This window comes from Sus scrofa, chromosome 3 (genome assembly GCF_054392235.1).
Source record: "Sus scrofa isolate SSC_HxYL_T2T_F1_AM1 chromosome 3, Sscrofa_HxYL_maternal_Yorkshire_Landrace_v2.0, whole genome shotgun sequence".
Taxonomy (NCBI): domain Eukaryota; kingdom Metazoa; phylum Chordata; class Mammalia; order Artiodactyla; family Suidae; genus Sus; species Sus scrofa.
The window spans coordinates 80323573-80340617 of NC_139385.1; the positions used below are offsets into that span (position 1 = coordinate 80323573).

Sequence of the window (17045 nt, forward strand, 5' to 3'; positions counted from 1 at the left end):
GAGTGCTGTTGAGTCATGTCATTCCATCGTTCTATTTTGAACCTTGCATCCTACTCAACAGTGTTACAAGGCTATCTTCTCCTTACCATGAAATATTCAAGTGGAGTATGTGTGGATGTGCATATTTTCTTTCAGATGCAGAATTAACTGCCCTCAAAAAGCAGGGTACGGAAGGTTTTATATCCCACCCCTCCACCCTGCCCCCCGAAGGCAATTTCAAATAAATACTTCTTATAAAAACAGCTCAGCCTAGGCAAGTCCGTGAACAACACTTCTGGTAGAACCGTCACAAACCAAACCCAAGGCGAAATTGGCTAGGAGGGCACAAATCCACCCAAAGTGTTGTCCCTGAGGTTTTATTTGTTTGTTTGATTGTTTAATTGTTTAGTTTTGGTTTACTATCAACAATGAGACTTTTTTTTTTTTAAGGTCTTGGTGGCTTCCTTTACCTTGTTAGAGGGGTTTAAAATATTACCAACTAACTACCCTAAGAATGATGATTTCTAAGCAGGGTCTGTGGAAATGCGTCCCGCTTCCTTTGTTACAAGTCTCTAGGCAGAGCAGCCACGTTGGCGTGCCTTCTTCGGTCCATAGCCCCAGCCTCCTTCACTCTGCCCCCAGCCACCTTCCAGGTTTCTGAGTCTGCAGGAAAGGAGGAGCTGGGAAGGAGCTGCTTGACCATTCACTCACCCTAAAGAGGCTTTCCTTCTCTTCCTGTAGGTGAATGAGGTATTTCCAGTAACCAATCCATATCTTCCGCTTCCATCCTTCAACCACACTGACCTACTCATGAGGCTGAGGCTGAGGAGACCCTGTGCATCTATATACATAACAAATTAACATATAAATACATCACGTACAACCAATCGTAACGTACAGTGTCAAAAGGAAGGAGAGCAGGTGTACTTCATGAACTAAAGAAATTTCAAATATAAATTAAAATGAAAATACAGTGTTTCTACTTCTGCAAGAAAAAAAAAAAAAAAAAACATTTTAAAACATACCAAAAAGTCTCCCCTCCCCTAAAGGTCCACTGCTTACAGATGACTCGTGAACCCACAAGGAGATGGGGCAACAAGCCCACTCCCAGGCCATGTTGACCCTTGGCTTTGGTTTCGCTTCCTCAGATACAGGATGCTGCGATTCCAGGAAAAGCATCCACCGGAACCCACTGGGCAAATGCTTGTAGATGTGATTGAAGAGGGGCTGGCCATGTGGCTTTCCCCCTCCGTTACCACCCCCGCCTCCTTGCAAGGAGGAGGTCTGTCTGTCTGTGGGAGAATCAGGCTTAAGTCAGTGGAGACCTCTCAGAGCTCTGAGAGGAGAAAGGGCAATCCACCTCCTTGCCGGGGGATGCTCTCCACCTAGAAAATTCAGGTTCAGGCTCCAAAGTGAAGCAACCGTATCTTGTCATTAGTGTCCTCATCCTGTAGGATTATACTTGGACATGGAATCTGGCCACGGGGATTAGCAAAGGTTCATTTTTTCCCGAGTTTTAAGAGAACCAATGGTAACGGTTGTGATGAGTGTGAACAAATCCTTACTTCAAACTGGGTTTATCTCAGCGGGCCAAGGCTTGGGTACCAAACTCTACAGTGAGTAGACAGAGGAAAAACCCAGTTCAATTAGGTCCTCTTTGCCAAGGAAAAGCCAAGAGGGTCTGTCTCTGACACAAAGGGATAGCGTCTTATAATTTAAAGCAGAAAAGAGGGGAAATCAGAGGAAGTTCTTCCAGCTTCTGGGGGTCTACCGCTGTCCAGCCTCTCGGATGCGGCAGGCCACAGCAGTGATGAGGGCTGCCCCCTTCCCACTGCCGTCCTCTGACTCCAGGAAGGACACGTCACATTTTGGAGCCAGGTCCTTCACTGTCTCATGCATGATTTTGGCAAAGCTGGAAAAGACAGGAAAAAGACAGGGAAAAATACATTAGTTGTGATTGAATTGTGTCCTCAGAGATGGGACCCTAAGAAATAATGCTGGAAACCTAGGAGAGGGTGAGAAGTACCATGTGTGAAATAGTATGTTTTGTGTTTCAGAAAACAGAGGCTTGGAGAGACCAGCAACATTCCCAAACTCCATATCACAGAGGGTGAGGGGGATGCTAAGATTCAATGCTAGGACAGAAGTCTGAGATTCTGGCAAGCTGTGTTCTTAAAACCTTAGCAGTGAGAGAGAAGTTCAACAGTGGTGGACCCCACAAGTGGGCCTTGTCGAAGTGCATTAACCTGTTCATCAGCTCTGGAGGGGAGGACCAAGCCCCCCCACATGGGAGATGCCATTTTCCAGAGCTGTTGACTCACATCAGACCCATACCTAACCCCAAATGTCATTACAGGCAAAAGGAGCAGACTTAGGGTGGTGGGGAGATTATGGGGATCCCAGATTCTCCCTGATATGGGACTACAGAAAGGGATCATTGGTCACCATGTGTCCCAGCCGAGCAGGCTCCAGTTGCTCGTCCCCATCTGCAGAGCTGAGAGCACCAAGCCCCAGGGCTGGTAGCTCGACCTCTGTCCCCTCCCGACCTCGCTGGGGACTAAGGTTCCTATTTTCACAATGATACTGATCCTCAACTAGATAAACTTGGAACCTCCCAAGGTTCACTCTTTTCACTAATTGTGTAGACTCTGGGTAAGTCTCTCAACTCCTTGAAACGATCATAATGAGAGCAGGTAACAATTTAATCGATGGTCCCTCTCCATCCTACCCACTGTCCTGGGAAAGGGCACAGCCCTAGTCTTTTAACTTTTAGCTGAAAAGCTTCCAGAAGAGAGGGACGGTATGCAAGTCAGGGAAGAAAAGAGGAGAGAAATAATGATGAGAGGAGAAAAAGGTGGAAGAGATAAAGACAGGAAAAAGAATAAAAAGAGAAGAGAATTCAGTACTTCCATACTGGGAGCAACAGTGGGAAACGTTCTAGAAAGGGCCAGACAACAGATACTTTGAGTTTTGTGGGTCCTGTGGTCTGTGGCAGCTACTCTGCGGTTATAGCTGAAAGTAGCCACAGACAACACACCAATGAGCACAAAGGTTGTGTTTCAATAAAACTTTATTTACAAAAACAGTCGCAGCTATAATCTGCCAACCCCTACCCTAGACTGTAGGAAAAAAAAAATCTTGCTCAGAGTTCCAGCGTATATTTACTAGAATATTGTGGCAAGAGCACTGTTTGGAATGGTAAAAAATCTAGCAATAACTCAAATATTCATCAGTAGAATAAAACTATAGTATAGTCATTCAAAAGTATGCTATGCAGCCCTGAAAATTAATGAACTATGATTGCGTACTTGCATGTGGATGCATCTCAAAACCATGAATGCAGTATGAGAAAAGCCAGTCCCAAAAGAAAAGAGGCCAGATGATTTCCCTTACGCTAAGTTCAAAATTAAGTAAAACTAGAGTTCCCATCGACTAGGAAAAATCCGACTAGGAACCATGAGGTTGTGGGTTTGATCCCTGGCCTTGCTCAGTAGGTTAAAGATCCGGCGTTGCCCTGAGCTGTGGTGTAGGTTGCAGACGCAGCTCGGATCCCTCATTGCTGTGGCTGTGGTGTAGGCCAGTGGCCATAGCTCCAATTAGACCCCTAGCCTGGGAACCTCCATATGCTAAGGGAGCAGCCCAAGAAATGGCAAAAAGACAAAAAAGACAAAATTAAGTAAAACTAAGCAACATAGATGCATATGGAGACATATGGGGGAAAAAAAGAAAGCAAGCAACTTCACCACCACAGCACTTACTCCTGGTAGGGTAGAGTGAAGGTGCAGTTGAGAAGGGCTCATGGGGGGCCTCCAAGCTGGGTGGTGAAACACAGATTAGTTTATTAATCTTTAAACTATAACATACACGCTTTGGAATGCCTGATAATTTGCCATAAAAAAGAGAGAGGAAAGTAAGGAAAGGCAGAGAGAGAGGATGGACAGGAAGATGGAGACCAGACACTCACTGAGGATGTAGCTTGTAGAGGGTCCCGTCCACGCCCACCGTCACTTTGAGGGTGTCCAGCCCCCGGTTTTCTCGTATTTTGTCCACCACGGCGGCCATGCCTGCACCGCAGAGCTGGGCTGCCCGCCGCGCCACCACCGTGCACACCTCCTTGACAATGATGCTGTCGTCGCAAGTGCTCTCAAGCCCCAAGTGGTGCAGGATGGCGCGGACCTGCAGCAGGGCCAGGCAGTCACTGGGCAGGAGAGACACAGCAAGAGGTCAGTCACTTACTGACAGGGCCTGGTGGCCCGCCACTCTGGGGGCCCTGGCTCCTTCATCAGGAGCGGTTCCAGGGGATCTGGCCTCCCCCAGAGACGTGCCTTCTATTCTCAAACTCAGTTCAGGGCTCATGTCACTGGCGCGTGTGGACAAGAATGTGAAGAAACTGTTCCCTACGCCACTTTGCCCAGGCAAGGGAGGGCACTACTGCCACAAAACTGATACTCAAAACAAAAGGAAAGGAGTTCCCATCGTGGCACAGCGGAAACGAATCTGACTAGGATCCATGAGGACACAGGTTCAATCTCTGACCTCGCTCAGTGGGTTAAGGATCTGGCATTGCCATGAGCTGTAGTGTAGGATGCAGACACAGCTCAGATCTGTCGTTGCTGTGGCTGTAGTGCAGGCCGGTGGCTATAGCTCCAATTGGGCTCCTAGCCTGGGAACCTCCATATGCTGCGGGTGCGGCCCTAAAAAGAAAAAACCCCACAAAACCCCAAAGGAAACTTACTGCCCTTGGTTTCGACTTGTTTGGAAATAGCAAAGATGGTGATCATATGTGCATGTGACAGTTTTCAGCCACGAAGCCCTTTCCTGCCCAAACTCTCATTGTTCACAGGTCAGCCGGACAAGCATCACCATCCAGATGAGATGCCTGTTCTATTTCTACTCCTTACCCTTAGATATCTGAAACCTATTATGCACTATTTATGAAACTAATGGAAAAAAAACTATCTGAAAAAAGTAAACAGAAGTGCAAACTAGAACATACTCTGTCTATTCACTGGTACAGATACACAGGTGGGTTGTCCAATTCCTGGTTTTCTATATGCCTGAGAGTAATGACAACAGCATTAATTTTTAAAAGGCTCTGAAATTCAGTGTTTTAATTTGGAGCAGACTTTTCCACCATTGGACTGGAGGAGGAAGGCTTTGCTTTAATGAGCCGCCACAAGGCATATTTCTGCCTTGTCTGACAGGCCAACCTTCGCTCAATCCTGGCTGCTTTAGTACCGCAGTCAGTGGTTAAGAAGAACTCTCCTGCCAAGCATAAGTACCTCAGTGGGTTACCTCCCTCCATGCATTCTTTTTTTATTAATTTTTTAAATCTTTTCCTTTTTGTCTTTTTTTGGGGGGGCGCACCTGCAGCATATGGAGTTTCCCAGGCCAGGGGTTGAATGGGAGCTAGAGCCACCGGCCTACACCACAGCCACAGCAATGCGGGATCCGAGCTGTGTCTATGACCTACACTATAGCTCATGGCAACACTGGATCCTTAACCCACTGAGCGAGGCCAGGGATCGAACCCACAACCTCATGGTTCCCAGTCAGATTCGTTTCCGCTGCACCACGAAGGGAACTCCTATCTTTTCCCTTTTTTTGGTCTCCCAGAGACATGGAGATCCCAGGCCAGGGGTCAGATCTGAGCTGCAGTTGCAACGTACACCACAGTTACAGTAATGCCAGATCCTGTAACCCACTCTGCTGAGCTAGTGATGGAACCTGCATCCTAGCACTGCAGAGATGCCACTGATCCTGTTATGCCACAGCAAGAACTCTCCTCCGTGCATTATAATTTACATTCTATGAGCAGCTATCTTTTTCTCTACCTTTGAAATTGATCTAAAACCCAATAGTACTGCTTTGCACGGGCCCACGACAGCTTAGCATGATTTTTCATGAGAATATTATGTATTTTCCCTTAAAATGCCAACTCTCCATAAAAGATTTTCCCCCCAAAATAATAACATTTTTAATGAAATCAATGACATGGGAAACATAACATTATGTTAAGTGCAAAAGTCATGATATAAAACAGAATATATGGCATGACCCCAACTGTATTTCTAGAATGTATTATATTTTATTCACTCACCTACAAATATTGATAGGGAAAAGACTGGAAGGAAATATACCATGCGTTAATAGTGAGTGGTGGGATTCTAGATGGTTTTTATTTTCCTTACTGTATTTTTTTTAATTTATTTTTTATTTTTTTAATTACTCAATGAATTTTATTACATTTCTAGTTGTACAATGATCATCACATCCCGATTTTATAGCATTTCCATCCCATTTATTTTCCCTTAAAATGCCAGTGTCCATAAAGTACTTTAAAACAACGCTGTAGGTACCAACCGACCTCTGCATAAGCCACACCCTGATCTTACTTGACTGTGGAAACCCTTCAGCTTGTCTGACCATGAAAGAGAGGATATACAGTCACATCCTATTCCAGGCACTAAATTCTCACCTCTCAATCTGAGACAGGAACTTGGTTTCAAAGATGCCCCTCGTCTTGAGTCGCTCCGAGATGCGGCCACGAAAGAGCAGCCCACGCTTGGTGAAATCGATGAGGATGTTACGAACAATCTCACCCAGGTACATGCCGCTGATCATTTTCTCGAACCTGCAAGAGGGGGATGCTCACAGGGGTTAAGAAGGAAGGTGGGAGTTCCTGTCGTGGCTCAGTGGTTAATGAATCCGATTAGGAACCATGAGGTTTCAGGTTTGATCCCTGGCCTTGCTCAATGGGTTAAGGATCCCGCGTTGCTGTGGCTCTGGTGTAGGCTGGTGGCTACAGCTCTGATTAGACCCCTAGCCTGGGAACCTCCATATGCCACGTGTGCAGCCCTAGAAAAGACAAAAAAAAAAAAAAAAAAAAAAAAAACGCAAAAGAAGGAAGATGGTGGGATGCGGTGAGACAGACCAGCTTAGTCACCCCTCCTGCAGCAGAAGGCAGAGGGCAAACACATTCTCCTTGGTGGGAAAAGAGATGCTATTTGACTCACTTGGGCAGGACTCCTAGCATCCACACATACTGACTCACAGTTTCTGGAAAAATGCGGCCAGAGGCCCACAGGGCTCCTTGAGATTGACCCCACCTTATGGGTCCATTTCCCTTCCAAGGCTTATTTCCAACACCTCCAGAATGAATGCACGCCCAGACCCCACCACACTTCCAGAAGGGTAGGATGCTGAGTCAGTCCTTAGCATGAACATCCTGAGTCAATTCTGAGCATGTTGCTGAGAATTTAACATGCTTTCTTTACCACCTCATCCTTTACCCTCAGTAACTAATGACAGCTGGAGGCCCCTGCCCTGGTCAGAGCATGACTGCTCAATGGCTTGAGGGTCTTCTGGCCCTGCACAGGGCCATTAAAAAAAATCGAGGTTCATGCACACTGTGGTGTATGGAATGATTGGCCAAGGGAGAACTGCTACCCAATATTTTGCCACCCAGTATTCTGTGATAATCTACGTGAGAAAAGAATGGATGTGTGTATAATTGAATTACTCTGTTGTACAGTAGAAGTTATCACAACTTCGTAAGGCAACTATACTTCAATAAAACTTTAAAAAAATCAAAGTTGAGGTTCCCAGTTTCAACCAAGGCCCACCACCATTCACTTTTGTCTCACTCCAGCCTGTTTCTTTCATTAATATTGCCTGCCTGGCCCCTGGAGGCATTTTAGTCTGTGACCTCTATTATGGACAAATAATTTGTGAGGTATCTTCTACAGAATGGTGGTCCTGGATTAATCCACTTAGGAAACCTTAAATGCAACCTCTTCCTGATGCATGTGTGCTGGATCTTATACGGATGCCTCCCTGACTACTAGGGGCTTTTGATGCTGGGGCTGGATCCTTGTCCAGTTTGACAGTAGAGGGTGCTACATACTGGATGGACAGAGGAGGAGAAACAGCCCTGCTGTTCTTCGTTTCCTGTTCCTGTCTGCCTTGCCCCAGCAATGCTTCTTCACCCTGACAGCAGCAGGTGGTTCAGCTGTCTGTTTTTCCTCAAGTCCCAAACGTAGGTTTTAACGCTCTCCTGGGCCTGTTCTCACAGTCCTCAGGGCAGGAGTTGCTTCTCACACATGCTAATGTCTGTGCTCTCCAGAACCCCCTTTTTGTCTTTTCATTGCTCTACAACCCATGTGACAAGTTCCTCTCTGAAATTCTCCTTGCAGCATAACTGTTGTGATCTGGTCTCCCAGCTGGACTTCAAAAGCATCACTGTCCAGCAGGGGGGAAGGACTTAACCCAGAGCTTTCCAGAGGTATTTGATAAGAAGCCCTTTCCAAAGAACTCTCTTTATTAACATATCAAGAGAGGGAGTTCCCATCATGGCTCGGTGGTTAACGAATCCGACTAGGAACCATGAGGTTAAGGGTTCGATGCCTGCCTTTGCTCAGTGTGTTAAGGATCCGGCGTTGCCATGAGCTGTGGTGTGGGTTGCAGATGCAGCTCAGATTCAGCGTTGCTGTGGCTCTGGCGTAGGCCGGCCACTACAGCTCCCATTGGACCCCTAGCCTGGGGAACCTCCATATGCCGTGGGAGCAGCCCAAGAAATGGCAAAAAGACAAACAAAAAACAGACAAACAAAAAAAACATGTCAAGAGAATGGGTGTGCTGGGATTTGCTGTCGTGGAGGACACGATCATTCATCTCCATCTAGTTCAGGGGACAAACAGACCAGGGCCCACATCAGCTGGGTGCCTACCTCTGTTTGCCAGCATTGAGGGAAAGTTCATCCACGGCCGCATCAAATTCTGTGCGCAAGTCATCCAGGCATCCATTGTCCCCGAAGGCCCCCCACTCCATGTTGACACACATCCGCCCCTCTTCCCCTTCCACCAGCTCGACATTCCGCATCTCCTCCATGTAGCAGGCATTGCTGCCCGTGCCTGCCAAGCCCAGAGATGTCAGTCAGGGCCTCACCCAGCTCTGTTTCTCCCACCCATCCCACCCACCTCCCACGCTAGGCTGTGTGCCCCTTCACGGGAGGGACAGCCCGAATCCTTACCAACGATGAGGCCGACTTCGCAGTGAGGGTCTTCATAGCCACAGGTCATCATAGTCCCAACCGTGTCATTCACCACAGCGACCACGTCCAGGTCAAACTCCTGAGAGCAACCACAGATCTCCAGTTCACACAGGAACCAAAGAGTCGCCCTTCAGAAACTCGCAAGGATGCATGCATATGCAACTTATACGGCAGGGCTCACTTTCTTCAGTCACGTTTCTGCTCAAATGTCACTTCCTCAGAGGCCTTCCCTGGTGAGGCTATTTATTTATTTATTTACTATCATTATTATTTTGTCTTTTTATAGCCACGCCTGTGGTTTATGGAAGTTCCCAGGCTAGCAGTCGAATGGGAGCCATACGCCCTAGCCACAGCAACCCCAGATCCGAGCCGAACCAAAGACTTACACTGCAGCTTGCGGCAACTTGGGATCCTCAACCCACTGAATGAGTCAGGGATCGAATCCTCATCTTCACCATGTCAGGTTCTTAACCCACTGGGTCACAATGGGAATTCCTGGTTAGGCTGTCTAAAAGAGTGTCCTTCTCTAGCCCAGCTCACTCTGGCCTCACCCAACTGCATTTTCCGTCATAGCTCATAGCACCTGCGACATCAGCCCGTGGGTTTGTTTACAGAACAAGAGCTTGCTGCGGGCATTCCTGAATTCCCGGTTGCCAAGAGCAGAGCTTGACACACAGTGGGTGCTCACCAACTGCTAAGTTAATTCTCCCTCTGACCAATCCAACCTCACTCAATACCTCCCCCCGGCTTCTGAACACACACATCACACTTGAGGCCCATGCCATAAAGTGCTCTTCACCCACCTCTCGCCGGTGGATGGCTTCCTTCAGCAGTGTGACCACGTCCTCGCCCTCACAGCCAGAGGCCTTGAAGCCTTTAGTCCACTTGAGAAGGATGCTCTAAAAATCACACGTGGGCAGGGATGAGGAGAACGGAGAAGGGCTGCTGAGTCATGCTCTAGTTCTCAACCTCACAGGCTATCCAAGTGCCCTTTAATAACCAATCATCTCACCCATAAATGATTCTACACCTGTTTCGCCAACTAGGATTTACTGAGCAATGACTATGCACCAGGTACTCGGCCAAGCACATCCCATGTTCTCCATCATTTAATCCTCACGGCAACTTTGTGAAATGTGTATCATTCTTGTGCCCTTTTTGCAGGTCATTGTGGCTCTGGAGTAACTGCTCAAGGTCCGCAGCTTGGAGGAGAGGATGGCGCACCGCTAGGCCCACCAAGTCCAGTGGATGGGCCTGTAAGCACCACACAGTGCACCCCAGGGGACAAAGTTCTATACTCTGGTTTCCTTCACTGGGCAAAGCAGTTTGCTCTATACATCAATAGAGAGAAGTCAGTTTGTCTCTTAATTTTTTTTTTTTTTTGTCTTTTTGCCTTTTCTAGGGCCACTCCCATGGCATATGGAGGTTCCCAGGCCAGGGGTCGAATCAGAGCTGTAGCCGCTGGCCTATGCCAGAGCCATGGCAACTCGGGATCCAAGCCGCATCTGAGACCTATACCACAGCTCACAGCAACACCAGATCCTTAATCCACTGAGCAAGGCCAGGGACTGAACCTGCAACCTCATGGTTCCTAGTTGGATTCATTAACCATTACGCCACAACGGGAACTCCTGTCTCTTAAATTTTTTTTTTTTGGCCATGCTCATGGCTTGCAGAAGTTCCCAGGGGCAAGGATCCAACCAAGCCAACCAAACGGCAACCCAAGCAGCTGCAATGAAACACCAGATCCTTAACCCGCTGTGCCACAAGAGAACTCCTTGCAGTCTCTTAATTTTCAGACTCCAGTATGAAGTGAACAAGTACCCTGAACTGTGTCACTGAACCCTCTGGGAGCAGATACATGGCTTTGAACATGGGGCAACTGTCTCATGTACCATGTCCTGGTTCCTTCTTTCTGCTGTAGCCCATCAGGGAGCAAGCATCAAGGATCCTCAGACCCCCTTCCTGAGAGGTCAGAATCCACACATGGACTGTGTGCTCACTATCCACATACTTGTATGGTTTCTCCACCCACTCGTTTGGTTGGCATTTCATGGCCCAGGAGTTTGCTGTGTTCAGATCCCAGGAGATTCGGAAAAACAAAGCGAAATCTCAGCAGTGATCCAGTGTACACACCTATATCCAAACAATGATGTGCTTATCTCCACCTAAGTTTCTTGTCTGCAAATTAGCTTGACATCGCTGATGAAATTTTGTACTTGGCACTTTCAGGCTTACAGAAAGGTTCAAATAACATTATTGCAGGTGGTCCTTGATCATAAGACACACACAGAGGCCCTGACAGCTGGGGAGAACGGCCTGGGGCCACCAGCTAGTCCGGGCAGCTGGAAGCCTCTGGGCCTCAGCACCTGCTGGTTGTCCCAACCACAGGGTGAACTCCCCAGAGCAGAATCCAGCTTACAGACAGAACGCAGCTTCTGCTTCCTTTGCTCTCAATTTTCTCAATTCTAGACTGACTTCATGCTCCTTACAGAAACTTAGAACCTACAGAATAAAATCCAATAGAATGACCTGGAATTTTATAATTCAGGCACAAACTGAAACAGTTCACATGTCTTGGAGACCACCAGATAAAGAAATATCTATACATGTTGCTATACGAGAAAAATATTTCAGTAGGAAACGTCTGGAAGCATATACACTGGAATGTTATGTTTTTATCTTCCTAGGAATCACATGTTTTGTATGTTTCTATATTATAGACATTATACTTTTCTTAAAAATATTTCAGTCTTACCACCAGTTTTTCCCAATTCATTGAAATTTCCTCCAAAAAACCAATATGAGGCAGTGAATGACTGATGAATTGGCTATTTCCCAACTGTTGAACAATTAGGTTTCTTTCTAATGACTCTGTTATAAGCAGAATCTAACTCTCAGAGGGGAAGAGGAGGAGGCATTTATAAAACTTAACTGAAAACTCAACTCAACTGTAAGGCCTGCTGCTCCAGGGATGCTGGGCAAGCCCACTGCACCTGTGACTGTCCCCACCTATGTGCCTTTCTCCATACTGCGGAGTGAGTATTCCTCATGCCCTCCAGGTATGTGCTCAGATTATCAGCAACATTATCTTCCCACTGGTGCCATATTCCAAAGAGCAGCTCCTGATTTTCTGAGCTTGCTTCATCTGTCCAGTCTGTAAGCACCTAACACAGGAATCGTGCCTTTTATACCCTGGCAACTCTGTCCATCTCATAAGTCCACTTATATGGCAAGGAAGCAAGCTTCTAGAACATTGATTAAGACATAGAGGAAAAGGAGTTCCCGACGTGGCTCAGTGGTTAATGAATCCGACTGGCAACCATGAGGTTGCGGGTTCCATCCCTGGCCTTGCTCAGTGGGTTAAAGATCTGGCGTTGCCATGAGCTGTGGTGTGGGTCGTAGACACAGCTTGGATCCTGCGTTTCTGTGGCTCTGGTGTAGGCCAGTGGCTGCAGCTCCGATTTGACCCCTAGCCTGGTAACCTCCATATGCCATTGCAGTAGCCCTAGTAAAGGCAAAAAGACAAAAAAAAAAAAAAAAAAAAAAAAAAAAAAAGACATAGAGGAACAACTGCTTAAGTAATAGTGTTCTGATCTCTAACATACCAGGCATCCATCCTGAGCAAGACTAAGCCTTGCCTACTCAGCAATCCTACACTTTAACACACCCATGTCCAGAATAGGTTGGAGCGCCTTTGCCACCTGCTTCATTCATCCAAGGCAAGTTGGACAGGGAATGAAAAGCAAAGGGGAGAAACTCCAGGGCATCCAAAACAACAGAAGGTGGAGTGAAATGAACTGAGCCCCAAACAGGAGCCCTCAGGAGCAGCTGAGCATAACGGAGGATGGGCTCAGGTGTCAGGAAACCAGAATGAAATCATGGCTTAGCTGCTCCTAAGCCACACGACCTGGGGCAAGGTACGTGGCATCTCTGTAGACCTGGTTTTCCTTTCTGCAAAGCGGGTATACAAACACCTGCCTTATACGATTGCCGTGAGGGTTAAAAGAGATAACGCATGTGGGAGGCCTAGCAGAGTCCCTCACGTAAAATGCTTAAAAAATGCCAGTTGTTAATACTGATTAGCATCTTCATCAGCCCAAAGATTGTTACCTTCTTGACCTCCACTAGCTCTGACTTCCTCATTCCCATCAATAAGTCCTTCCCCATGACTGGTCACTAGTGCCCTTCTTTTCTGTCCCTCGGCTCAGCTTTCTCCCCTGCTCCAAACGAGGAGTGGTTCAGAATCAGTACAGCCCACAGGAGAGCCCTCCAGGCAGGCCCTGTTACCTCATCCAGGCTGTTCTGCTGGCAGGGGAAGGAGAAGGTGAAACCCAGAGGCAGGGACACGCCCTTCACGCCCATGTACTCGAGGAAATCAGCAATGCACTGGACGATGTGGTCAAAGAGCTGCAAGGAGAAGAAGTTAGGCTCTGAAGGGCTGCCCCCAGCGGCGCCTCCACCCAGAGAAATGCTAGCTCAGGCGCACACCTATAAAGGCCACCCCATGGCCCTGACCCTCCTAGCCACCCGCCCCCACGCCCAGGGACCAAGGGTGAGCAGAGAAAGCCCTGTGCTCCAGGTGAGAAGCGAAAAGCGGACAGATGATCGGACTAGGAAGCAGATGTCTGTACACATAACAGAAGCGGACTCAGCAATAACATGGAGCAGAAAAAGGTGCCATTGGCAACCACACTGTTGGACAGAGAAACGCTCACACGAAACGAAATAGGTCTGTGAGAGAGACACACATACCATGGGGAACCCTGCCCCTCTCGAATCTTACCAATGACACCCAGGCACCTTCCTACAGGAAAGAAACCCTTGGACTGCCGTACAGATGGTGGGTGCCAAATGGGAGGGGGAGGGTGTGGGAATGCTGGGATTTGGGAGGTCATAGATCCAAACAAACCCCTGCCTCACCTCGTCCCCTGTGCCATGCATGACCTCCTGCGGGATCGAGTAGATCTTGTTGTGCATCTCCACTCCGCGTCGCTTCCCATTCCGCACGCGCACCAGCAGGACCCGGAAATTGGTACCCCCAAGGTCCAAGGCCAGGAAGTCGCCTTTCTCTGGAAAATAAGCCCAGGAAGATGATCCAGTGGGGCTGGAGAGAGTGATGGTCTAAAACACCTTCCCCAAAGCTCCCTATGGGGAGTTCTCCCAGGAGGCTCTGGACAACCTCGGGGAGATGGACCATGAGCTCCACCTAACGGTAAAGAACATGAGATCCCTGGACCAGAGACCTGCTTGGCTCCTTAGTGGTTCTCACATGAATTCAAGTGGCAGGATCCCAGGAGTCATAATGAGCTCCAGAACACAGGAAAGACACAATGATACAGGACACTCAAAATATCCAAACAAATCATCACTCATCCTAAATCAAAGGCCACCTTACGTTAGGTTCCAGAATAGAGAAGAAATAGCAGAGTCCAACTCTTTAAAGGAAACTGAAGGAAAGTATTTCTAAATGAGAAAAGCCTCCATCCATTGACAGAGAAATGGATAAAGAAGATGCAGTACATATATACATGGGAATATTACTCAGCCATTAAAAAGAATGAAATAATGCCATTTGCAGCAACATAGATGGACCTAGAGATTATCATACTAAGTGAAGTAAGTCAAAGACAAATATGACAGCATTTATATGTTGAATCTAATTTTTTAAAATGATACAGATGAACTTATTTACAAAACAGAAACAGACTCACAGATTTCAAAAGTAAACAGGTTAACAAAGGGGAAAGGAGGGGGGAGGGATAAATTAAGAGTTGAAGATTAACATATATGCACTACTAAATATAAAATAGATAACTAACAAGGACCAACTGAATAGCACAGGGAACTCTACCCAATATTCTCTAATAACCTGTATAAGGAAAGATCTGGAAAAAAGGATGGATATTTATTTGTATATGTATAATTGAATCATTTTGCTATACACCTGAAACTAATACAACATTGTAAATCAAACTCCAATGAAACTTTAAAAAATAAAAACAAACACACACACACACCCCTTCTTTTTAGGACAGTCACAATGCACTACATGCCTCACACACAGTCTCCATGCAACCCTCAGGCACCCCCAAGATGGAGGGAGCCAGGACCACTCTCTCAGTCTCCAGGACCACGCTGGATCCTGTACCAGCTGTGCTGGCCTGGTCAATGATAATTTTCTGAATTGGGAGCAGACCTCTATTTCTTATATTGCAAGACCTGCAGCAAGGGTCAGCAATCTTGTTCAGTAAAGGGCTGGGCAATAAACATTTTAGGCCTGTGAGCCATAGTCCCTGCTATAACCACACAACTTTGCTATGATAGTACAAAGCAGCTATAACATGTAAGCAAATGGGCGTGACTGTGTACCAATAACACTTTATTTACAAAACGAGTCACCGGGCCAGATTTAGCCATGACCCTTAGTTTGCCAACCCCTGACCTTATAAGAGCTAGCCCTGGGACCAAAATTTCTGGGTTTGAATCCCAGCTCTGCCTATTTCTAGCTGTGTGAAGTTGGGCAGGTATCTTAATTTCTCTGTGCCTAAGTTAACAAACAAAACTACTGATCCCTGTTGACAGTTAAAGATGAAATGAATTAAGATGTGTAAAAAGCTTAGTGTTTAATACATAGCAAGCATTCATTAAGTATTTACAGTTATTATGATTCACTTTTAGCAGAGAAGTGTGTTGGTTGAGCTCATTGAACACTAGAATTTTCCAGGAGGATAGCTGAAAAAAATACATTCAACTATCTGGTCTGAATACTCAACACTAAGGCAAAGGGAGTCGTCCTGGAGCAATCGAACACGGGCCAGGGACAAAGGCACACCGTGGTCAGCTGGGGGGCAGCCCCACCGCATACCTGTGCCATCCGGGGTGGCACACACATAGGTGGGCAGCATCTTGACTGGGGCAATGGCGTGAGTCTCCTTGCTCAGACCTCGCTCCATTTCCACCTTCATCCTCCTCTTGACCTCCAGCAGCTGCTCACGGCTCAGCTTTAGAGGCTCCAGAGTCTTCTGGCGGGCTCGGTGTTGATCGGCCAGCCGGTAGGCCACCGCTGTCACCATGGCAGCCCCCTTGCCACTGCCGTCCTCAGAGCGGAGGAAGCGGATGTCGCAGTCAGGCACCAGGCGCCGCAAGGTCTTGTGAAGACGCTTGGCGAAACTGCAATCAGAGAGGGGACAAGAGGTGGGTGTCCCCTGTTAGGGTCAGTCATCCAAATGGTTGGGGCAGTAGCTCACCACTTCAGCCCAAAGGGCACCCTAAACACCCTCTCCCTACTCGTTCCCAAATTAGGGAACACTGCATAAAAGCTCAGATATTCAATGGCCACCACCCCACTAAAAGGAAAGACCCTCTCTGGGAAGCCACTGTCTCTTGCATGCAGTCACAGAAGGCCTCTCCTTCCCACAGGGCACAGCCTCTCTGCCCAATTCATCAGCCTCACTGTTGGAGGAGCCCATTGGAAGCCAGAGACTCTGACATCAACACTATTCATCAGTGTTCCCGTCGTGGCTCAGTGGTTAATGAATCTGACTAGGAACCATGAGGTTGCGGGTTCGATCCCTGGCCTTGCTCAGCGGGTTAAGGATCCTGCGTTGCCATGAGCTATGGTGTAGGTCGCAGATGTGGCTCAGATCTGGTGTTGCTATGGCTGTGTCGCAGGCCAGTGACTACAGCCCTGGTTGGACCCCTTGCCTGGGAACCTCCATATGTTGTGGAAGCAGCCCCAAAAATGGCAAAAAGACCGGAAAAAAAAAAAAAAAAAAAAAAAAAACAAAAAAACCCAACACTATTCAGCTGTCACCACTCATTTCATTAGCTGCTGCCTGGGAAAGACCCCAAAGGAAAACATCAAGAGGCTCTTCTGGACTTTGGCCTCTCTTTGGCCAGTTTCTGCCAACGATCCCAAGGGATCTGAACAGCTAAAGGCAATGGATGTCTTCAGCAAGAAATTCTTGTGTGGTGCCTCCGAGAAGCCACAGTCTCCAAGGCCTCGTTACTC

At 47.4% G+C, this 17045-nt stretch overlaps 1 protein-coding gene across 2 annotated transcripts in view; it reads right to left on the bottom strand.

Annotated features, from left to right (window-relative positions):
• Nucleotides 1–388: 388 nt before the first annotated feature.
• The window catches only part of HK2 (hexokinase 2), a 76942-nt gene continuing 60285 nt past the window's right edge, over nt 389–17045 (bottom strand). Inside the window, exons 10-18 of one of the 2 annotated variants that reach the window (XR_014839583.1) lie at nt 15900–16204; nt 13955–14103; nt 13322–13441; nt 9835–9930; nt 9011–9110; nt 8527–8891; nt 6458–6814; nt 3944–4177; nt 389–1891 (exon numbers count right to left, since the gene is read on the bottom strand). Coding sequence is in view for 1 of the 2 variants with exons in the window: in NM_001122987.1 (NP_001116459.1) it covers nt 1747–1891; nt 3944–4177; nt 6458–6613; nt 8708–8891; nt 9011–9110; nt 9835–9930; nt 13322–13441; nt 13955–14103; nt 15900–16204 (1489 nt within the window). In the remaining variant the exon portion in view is untranslated. 2 annotated transcript variants of the gene reach the window in all.